This window comes from Mastacembelus armatus, chromosome 17, assembly GCF_900324485.2.
Source record: "Mastacembelus armatus chromosome 17, fMasArm1.2, whole genome shotgun sequence".
Lineage (NCBI taxonomy): Eukaryota > Metazoa > Chordata > Actinopteri > Synbranchiformes > Mastacembelidae > Mastacembelus > Mastacembelus armatus.
In genome coordinates, this window is record NC_046649.1 from 18,204,947 (window position 1) to 18,214,753 (window position 9,807).

A 9,807-nucleotide genomic window follows, 5' to 3' on the forward strand; every position below is an offset into this window, starting at 1 on the left:
CAAAATGAAATGACAGTGTATTTAAAATTAGTTGTTAATATCTTGGAGTTCTGCTTTGATATTGGAACAAAAAAAGTGAAATGAGAGTGATACATTTGCATTTACCACTGCTGATATTTTTGGCCTAGTGTGCGCTTCCTCTTTTTTAAATGTGATAAGTTCTAGCAGCAACACATTTAAATCCCATTCTGCATGTAAATTTTATTGTTAGGGAAAAATTAAGCTGCAATATGACCGTTGACCAGCGTGGCGCCACTTTGGATTCCCAGCGTTGTTTGATCAAGTTGTGTTCTAAGGTTTGTCATAATGGAAAAGCAGAGAACAGTTGAAGTGTTTAATATTTATCAACTTGTTGCTAAAAATTACCATCTGGTTTTCATGCATTCACCTTTTGATGTGGGTGAAGCAAATGCCCACTGACACCATGCAGACATAATACGCACAGACTCAGATACTTTGAAACTGTAGTGCAGAGTGACTCTGTGTAATTGTAGTATTAAGGCCCTTTGATGTCCTACTATAATTTCTACCCATCAGAAAGGGAGTCTAAGGTCTCCCTGATGATGGTTTGCTGTGCCCCTCTGTCCAGACGGCTCCTGGCTCACTCTGTAATTATGAAAATGGAGTGTTTGTATTTATAGGCTAAGCCCACAAGCGGCTGCCCTCCTCTGTCTTGCAGCTGCGAAACATCACAGTGGAAATCAAGTACCCATGTTTTAAAATTAAAGTGGTATACAATGAGCACTGTGTATAACCTACTTAGTGCAACTGATCTGATGGTCTACAGGTCTGCTGCAGCTACCTTGACTGTTGTAAGCACAGTATGAAAACTGCTGTTAGATGTGGTTCATTAAACTGGAGGTGTGAACAAAATGCATCCAGAATGACTAAGCATGCATGAAAAGTAAGGAAATCCCCAGCCGAATGTTCAATTTCAGGGATTTTAATATTTACAATAAATACACATCTTACAGTATAAAATCCATGTACATATTTATATAAATTTAAGTAAAAAATAATGCACAGGACATCAAGCCCTGATAGTGTACAGAGGGGTTGGATCCAAAAGTTTCACACCAGAAGAGAAAAAAATTCCGAATAGGAAAAAAGCAATAAAATAAACCAGTTCAGGCCATTCAGACAAGGCAGTTTTAAATAAAACATTGTCTTTTTTCATGTCTAGGCAACTGTATGTGCATTTCACTCCTGTCAACAAGAACATGTACTATGTTTTTGGCCATATGAAGCTGTCATGAAAGGATTTTACAGTAGCACAGTCATAGAAAGGCACTTGTGTCAAACACCGCATTCCAGTTCTGTTAAAAGAAGAGTAGTATATACAGGGCCAGCCCCTTCTTGGTCTGCTGCTGTAAAGCAAACAAAGCTTTTCTAAAGCTTTTACTGAACCAAAGTAGTACCAGCTACGTTATTAAAAATAATAACACTAAAACTTTGTTTTAATTCAATATTATATATAAAAAAGACTTTGGTCATGAGTTGAACTATTTAAATAAAAATACATACAGCTGAATCACAATAAAAAAAAAACAACACAACCCCCAAGATCCCCAAGTCTTTGTGAGGGCTCCTTCACATGTGTCTCTTCATGTGAAGCGCCAGGTGGTCAGACCTGGAGAATGCGCGCTCACACAGGTGGCACTGGAAGGGCCTGTGTCCGGTATGTTTGCGGAAATGACGGGTCAGCTCATCGGAACGAGCGAATTTCCACCCACAACCTTCCCAGCTGCAGTGGTACGGCTTCTCGCCTGCGTGGACAAAAAAAAGCAAATATTTAGCTTGTGCTGAAATGAGAAACAGGGCTTGGAGCACTGTTCTGCCCCGCGTGACAGCGCACGGAAATGCTCTTATGTATTGTGATGTTTGTGAGCTCAAACTTACCGGTATGAGTGCGCAGATGTGCCTTCAGGTGCGAGCTCTTGGTGTATGTTTTGCCGCAGCCAGCGAAGGTGCAGGTGTGCGTCGCTGTGCGCTTGCGTGGCCAAGTGCGCCGTCCCCTCTTGGGCTTTGTTTCCAGCAACTCGAGGGGAGAGGAAGGCGGTGTGAGCATCACCCTCTGAGCGCCTGGCTGCAGGCTGAGACCCTCTTCGTACATGCTAAAGGCAGTGTGCGGGGCGTGATAGGGCATCTGCATCTGCGGAGCCTGCGGGTGGTGCTGGAAAGGCGCTGGTGTGTGATACTTCTGTGGGAAGTTCATGGGCTGGCACAGCTGTGCCTGGCAGTCCGAAACTCCCTGGTCATCGGGGCTGAGAGGCGGCGTCATGTTGCTGGCTGCTCGGGGAGAGATGGCCAACCGGGGCTGCTCGAAGGACATCATGCACGAAACGTTCCCTTCTTGCTTGATTTTGTTACAGCTTTGGGGCACCATGCCCATAACGGGGCCGTAACTGTCCATGGGTGGCTCAATTTTTATGTTCTCCGGGCGGGGAAAAGGCGCAGTGTTGACATAAAATCTCCCCTGCACGCTGGGGTTGCGCGTAATGCCATAGTTGTTGGTTCCTTCGGAGCGGAGCAGCTCTGTCATGAGGCTGGCGCCGTATGGGGGCGGCGGGGAGCGGTGGTCGTCTCCTGGGTAGGATGGCACCGAGTTTCCCGTTGTGTACATGTTGGGGTCAGCTGTGCCCACATATTCCGCCGTGCTGTCTGAGCCAGTTGTGTTGGCGAGAATAAAATCCAGATCCAAATAATTACTCAGATCCTCGTCGTCCTTTTTGTTGTGACTGTCCAAGTTGTGTACCATTTCAAGCATGGAGCAGCTGGTGGGAACAAGTTTATCCGTCTCTCCTTTCCACCTCTGAAAGAATAAAGAGATGATATTAGAATAATCATGATTGCAGCTGAAACAGAATGATACAGACTTTTTTAATCCAAGGAAAAAGTTTTGTTTATTTATAGGTTTTGTCTTCGCAAAAATATTCCCTACTCAAAACAGGTGAAGCAAAGTGACACATAACTCATTCAAGTCAAAATCACAAATTTCCATAACATGAACTGATTAACTCACGTTTTCCCAGGTTTTTTCTCTTTGGTTTGAGAATGTGGAAAATGACGGTAGCATCACTCCGGATAGGGCCATCGTTGGTCAAAGTTGCGTTGTGTTGAGCGGCAGCCGCGCCAGAGTAGCAGTGTGTCTGTTTCACTGTCGCTTCTCCACAGCTGCGCTCCAAAGATATGAACAGGTTTAAAGTGGTAGGAGGTCCTCCAGCCTTATAACTCTCTAACTCGAGTATGTCTGGCCAATTGTGAGAGCTCAGGAAACAACGTAAAGTTTGGTAAATTTAGCTCTTTATAAAGCGGCTCCTGCAGGCAGCGGGGCTCAGTTCTGTGTGTGACAGCCAGGGCAGCGCACAGGAACCTATAAACTCCAGGCCCTCCCCCTTACAATGACGCACACGGCAGACCGGCCCACCTGTGAGAGTTGGAAAAAAATGCAGGGAAATTACAAACACACGGGCGATATAGCAACCATAGATACTTACGTAATGTGCTGAAAAGAACAAATCTAATGACAAATGCTGGAGGCCAATCCGCACCAACAACTTAATATAAAAGCTGTCAGGACTTCAGTTAATCATCACCAGCCAGATGAGATATGGTTTGTTGATTAGCAGTAATCAAAACATCTAATTGGATTCAGAGTAATGAAAGAAAGACACAGAAACATGACTTTTTCTTTTTTATTCTGCACACGTCTGAGAGCCAAACTCATACACTGCAAAGATATTTGTGTTCATTCTTCCACGTGTTTACATCAGTCAGCTTCAGGACTTCTCTTTGTTTTCTCTCCACTGGAATGACAAAAGCTCCTCAGCTCCTCCTCACAGCTCAATTAGCCTACATGTTCCCTACAAGCTTTCAAACTGGAGTCCATACAACTTGTGTCTAGTAACAATGCGTGAAGTTAAAATGATGGCATTTACTGTATGGGCTATAAAGAGAAATATATTGTGTGTTGTGCATGAGCTGCTGCCTCCACCTGTTCGCTGCGTCTCGCTCTTGACTCATTATCATTAATGGAAGATGGTTTTGTTCTTTCACAGCAGGCTTGTCCAAACAGGCGCCAGGATTGTCTGAAACGGTCTTCACGGCTTTTTTTTTAACGCTCTAACCACTCCTGCTGTAAACATGATTTAAGGTAACGTCCCATTCAGGTGTAAATGACCGGGTCGACCGGGGTCAGATTTACATCACAACTCTTGTCTGCTTGTTGCTGTTTCTGCTGAGGGATCTGGTTTCTGACGTGACGTTGTTTTCTCAGCAGGGATCCTCTGGCTACAGAGATCATCAGGCCAACTCTAACTGCACTATTATCACTAAAGTTAGTCCTTACTGGGGTAACATCACTCAGTTTGGATATCCAGACATTACTGTGCTCTTTGCTTCACTTTGCACATCACTTCATAATAAGCAATAAAAACTAACAATTAAGCATAAGATCTGCAAAGGGACAAACATTTCTGTCTAAAATGAGTAATAAAGGGAGAATTATCCCATCACTGCCATTATATTTAGTAAAAATAAAATATTCAATCACCCAAAGTCTTGCATTCCAATATGTATTTTAGTTAGTGTGGTCAGCTGTACCTGAAGTATTGACAAGTACTATTATCTTGGATTATTTTACAGATGCATCCACCTGTTATGATTGTTATGGAGCCAATACAAGTAAAGTAACAAAAGTATCACAGAACTGTACATAAGTACAGAACATACAGTACATACAGTACATACAGTACATATAGTGCATAGTAAATTACTGAATTACTTTCCATCACTCCAACACTGCCCAGTAAATAATATTAAATTAGTGAGATAATCTGAGCAAGCACAAAACAACTCAGTGTACCTTTTTGTAACTGACACATCACCTGTCATCAGGCTGTCATGTACACTATCACCAGTAAACCCTGTCAGTGCGGCTGTGAGGTTTCCACATCCTGATCCCTGGTCTGTGCTGTGTGTTTAGTGGAAAGTGCGTCACAGGACTGCAGTAAGGAGGAGAGGAAGTGTGTTTGTAGTGTCAGTGGAGTGGCCGGCCTGCCGTCTGAATCCCTGACCACTGACCCTGACCCCTGTGCTGCGGCCCTTCTCTGCTCTGCTACTGGTGAAAGTGGGAGCACTCTCACTTCCCCTGTTGCTCAGCTACCTTTAGTGCTTTGTAATACTCAAACACTGAATTTAAGGAACTTAATCCACTATTGACCTCTTAGTAATTACAGTCACATCTTATAATTTTCTGTTCTCTTCTACTTTTGCATCTTGCTTACTTCTACTTTGGGGCCCACCTTGGTGCTTGAATATTGGTGGCTACAGACTGACTGACTGTGCTTCAATGTGTAAAGTCAGGCAGGATTAACAGAATGTTGATCTTCACCACTGCATTTTTCATAAACCAAGTTCATAAGTTAAATCTCTTTTCAATTAAATTCCTTAATGCCACCACACCTGGTTAAACAAGACCGTTGCCACAACTGTATAACAATTTTGGTAGACGATGTTGCGTGTGTTGCATTCAAATGTCAGCCAGAAAGCACTGAAATATTTACACTTGAGTAGCCTGAACTCACATGAAACTGCCTTCGTTGCTTTTGTGAAGTGCAGCAAGGGCATGAGAAAGGCAAAACAAGGTTTATTTGGCAGGTCTGGAGTTTTTCTGGTGGGAGCACTCACTAACTCGCATGACTTTAAAAGACAGGTTTGTATTTCATTCTGAGCCGTCACTTCTCGTGGAGAAGTGTACGTAACTGATGAGAGAATTTCATTTGGGGAAACTGGGCGACCGTTCAGGTCCTTACATACGATGGGTGGGACACTCCTTTGACTACAGCAGCCCACATAAAAACATGTCTCAGCTGAGTTTTATGTTGATGATGGTTGATGATGGTTGTAACAAATTCCTGAAGTGGTATTTCATTGATTGGAGATGTGGAGAAATTCAGCTTTTGCTTGACTCCTCCACAGAGAGGTGAAAGGTCAAAAATAGGACTAACACTTTACAGCTGGTTGGGATTATGACTTTATGTCCTTTGGTCAATCAACCTGCAAGCCCCATGTGAACTGCTGATTTGACTTTTGCCGCAGAGGAAGAACCAATGAAATCTTGAATGTTGATGAGCAACATTTCCACAGAAAACCTCTGAAAATCTCTTTCCCTGAACTGAGATTTACACAATAGTTTTACCATTAGGCAACATGCATACAATTTCATAATTGTAAATCTTGTACTGTTAGGTCTGCTGACTTATCTGTTACTATACTGAGTTATTATGCTGATGATGATTTATGAGGCCGCTGACATGCTCCTGCACCAGAGACAAACTCTTTTGAATATTCTGTTGTCTTAACGCACTTGTTGTTAGAAAAACTTTCCCATGTAACAGCAGAAGTGTTGACAAATTTAAGTGTCGTCCTCTGATTTTTTCATGATTATTTTGAATTTTGTTTTGTGGCTTGCTGTTTATTTGTTTTGAAATATAATATCAGATCAATAAAGTAGAAAAAAAGATGCAGGCTATTTACCAACAGAACTTCCCGTTCCCACCCCACCCAACGGCAAAAACAAGAGGTCAACTAAAATATGAAAGTGTCTTTCTTAGAAATAAAGTAAAAAGGAAACTGAGACGCAGTTCTGAAAGTACAAAAGCCTGACCCCTAACAATCAGTCACATCAATGTGCTTTCACTTGTACATTTAGAAAACAAACACAGTGTAAACACGTATAATTTCTACCAAAATATAGTACAGCTTGGTGTTAAACAACATAAAAGTAAAACCTAAGAGATGTTGTCCCATCCTTTTGTATTTACTTCCTAAATTTGGACATGGCTCATTGTATAGATTTAGGTCACATTCTCCATGATGCAACCATGTGTTGTGTCACTTACAAGTTATTGTTGACCTGAGACATAAATATGGGGATACTTAATGTCTGTGTCAGGTCTGTTCAAGTGTTCCGTCACCGTGGTGAGGATTTGGACACATCGGCTCTGCCCCATGTAGTATACTCTGCTAACTTCCATGGAAAATCAGTGTGTACGTGTGAGAAGCAGTGTCAGGCCTGCACGGGACGTCCTGACTGAGTGAGAGTCAGTGAGAGTTTGAGCGTGATTGGGATCCTGCTTCAGGCTTATATAGCCCAGTTATTTTTAACCGCCCACTCCTTGCTTATTACAGCATTCCCCCCCTCGCCCCTCTCTGGACCACTCAGGAAGCACGTTTGGCTCCTTTTCCTGCTCACACGCGGCCAGATTCAAACAGAATCAAAGAATGATAGCATTGAGGCTCTCCAACCCCCTGCCCCTTTGGAAAAAGCAGGGGGAGGATGACAAGGGGGAGAGAAATGTTTAGCAGAAACTGTTGGCACGCGCCAAAGGCATGACATTCAGAGAGCTGGCTCCTGTCCAGCTCCAATTTGAGAAACCCTCAAACATTAGAACCAGGGACGGGGCAGAACAAGGAACTTAAATTTATACCTGCTGGGAGCATTCAACAAGGTCTCATTAGTGAATTAACATGACTAAAGAACAGTTGAGTTTCACTGATAAGAGTAACTGTCAGCAAACAGCACTGCCAGTAACCTACAGTATATACAGTACTTAACTGCACTGCACTCATTTGAATATGTTGCATGACACTGCCTGGTTGTTTACATTGTTAAGATGTAAAAGTAAACTAGCTGATACTAGAGAACACAGAGAGACCAGTTCACCTCCTTCCAGTACTTACCACTCAGACAAACATGAAGTCAATATGTGAGGTGTTTTTAGTTTCTGTGAAGTTTGCTTTTTGACTTCAATTCCAGTTATTGGTATTCTTAGGAATGAGAAAAGCATTTCTATGATGGCAAAAAAATTCAAACAAATTTTTGTTTGAACCTAAATCCAGATAATAAACCAGTTTATCGTCTATGCACACATTACTGAGGTGAGACTTTAGAAAACAAAGGGCTCACACTGATTCCATGCTGCGTTCCACAGCACCTCTGTATTAAAACAGCAAGCATCTGGCCTCCACAGAATGCGAACATGTGTCTCGACAACAGCTTTCAGCAAGTGTTATGGAAACCCACCTTTTAAAAATATGCAGCTCACTCCAGCTAACATGGCAGAAATAATAGCTACATGTGGATATAATTGAGCCAGTAGAGCACTGGGGGGATGGCGCTCAATTTATTAGCTGTTAACACCAGGAATCATACCAGTCCCACTTGTTGCACCACACACACACACACACACACACACACACACACACACACACACACACACACACACACACACACGCACACACGCACGCACGCACGCACGCACGCACGCACGCACACACACACACACACACACACACACACACACAGGCTTGATCTGGACAGACAAGAAGTGTACATTGACAATTCAAAGTGCCTGCCAAGGTCAATGCATATAAGTAAATATAAGACAAAGTATTTTACTCCTGAAATGATGAATTATTTTTCTTCACCTTAAGGGAAGCAATTGGCATTTTGGGATGTACTGCTATTTGCTTTCCTATTGAGAGTTAGAGATGATTAATACTTCTCTCATAGTTGCATGATAAATATGAAGCTATCACCAGAAAATAATTAGCTTAGCTTTATCACAAATGCTGGAAACAGGAGAAAACATGTAGCAGTTAGTCTGTCTAAACCTAACTGTCCACTTTATTAACACATTGGATCGTGTTTGTTTCATCTGTACAAAAACCAAAGAGTATGTAAAAAGATATTTTGTGATTTCACAGGGCAGGACCAGGCTTGCTGTGTTCCCCTATTTCATGTTTTTGTTTTTTGCTAAGGTAAGCTAACAGGCTACAGGCAGTGGCTACATATTTACTGTATAAACATGAGAATACTCGACTCAGCTCACAGGCCTGTGTGATACAACTCTGATGTTAATACACTAAATATTAGCTCAAAGACTAGAAATAGGGAAAGCAGCTAGTTGAGAATGATGCAGCTGAGTATGATACTGTATGAAGCAGTGAACGCTGGGGAGGCCTGTGTTTTTCCTCAGTGTGGTACTACAGCCTCAGACCTGTGCACATTTGAACATGCCGAACTAAACTGTGCCAGCTGTTCAAATAGCATGACCCTGTCCTCAACACAGTTTCCCCATTGAAACCACACTCCTCTTGATTGAGTGATCCAGCCTGGAGTGGTCTTTATAGTGTACACACCTCGAAATGGCGACATTTGTAAAAAGGCTAATAAAAACATTCCTGGAGCAAGGAATGCTCCAGGTATTTCCTCCTCCACACCTGGTTACGATTCCTTCAGTGCACTCATCCGTTTGCATAAAACCACTCTCTTTCAGAGACTGGATATTGATCTTATATTTATGAAAGGCAGTGTGTTTTGCTAAATGGATGACATTGAGGGCAGTTCGGGCCCAAAGCGTCAGGGGCTTATTGGTGAGTTGTTTGGAAAATGAGTGAATGTGAGCTGGAATATGATAGTGACATGATGAGAACAAAGAAGTGACTGGTCATCTGCTGAATTGTCACGTACAAGGATCAAAAGTTCATGATGTGTTTGCATCAGGGAGTGGAAGCCCAGTATTCGCTGTGACGACTGCAACTGGTCAGAGATATGTGACTAAACAAGAAGAGTTTCTCAATCTCACTCAGGAGCTTAGTTGTGTTGTAAGTCATTTAAAAAGACTTGTGCAGATGTGTAATATTTTCTAAAGAGTTTCCATTTATTTTACACTTGAAGTTCAGTTTGTCATGCTGCTTGTAAAACAGCTGAAGAATATCTATTGTGGCTCCAGAGAAAAGTAT

The 9,807-nt window shown here is 42.4% G+C and overlaps 1 protein-coding gene across 1 annotated transcript; it reads right to left on the reverse strand.

Annotated features, from left to right (window-relative positions):
* Window positions 1-927: 927 nt before the first annotated feature.
* klf2b (Kruppel like factor 2b) lies at window positions 928-3,360 on the reverse strand. Its single transcript, XM_026312680.2, has 3 exons — window positions 3,023-3,360; window positions 1,900-2,812; window positions 928-1,766 (listed from the first exon to the last, which is right to left on the reverse strand). Exons 1-3 carry the CDS (start codon window positions 3,092-3,094, stop codon window positions 1,591-1,593), a joined length of 1,161 nt encoding a protein of 386 aa, XP_026168465.1. The 5' UTR covers window positions 3,095-3,360; the 3' UTR covers window positions 928-1,590.
* Between the last annotated feature and the right edge of the window lie 6,447 nt (window positions 3,361-9,807).

Excerpts from the sequence above, each read along its gene's own strand:
- klf2b (XM_026312680.2), bottom strand. The coding sequence starts at position 3,094 with ATGGCCCTATCCGGAGTGATGCTACCGTCATTTTCCACATTCTCAAAC. Across the intron at positions 2,813-3,022 it reads GAGAAAAAACCTGGGAAAAC|AGGTGGAAAGGAGAGACGGA; the intron begins GTGAGTTAATCA and ends TTATTCTTTCAG. Across the intron at positions 1,767-1,899 it reads ACATCTGCGCACTCATACCG|GCGAGAAGCCGTACCACTGC; the intron begins GTAAGTTTGAGC and ends TTGTCCACGCAG.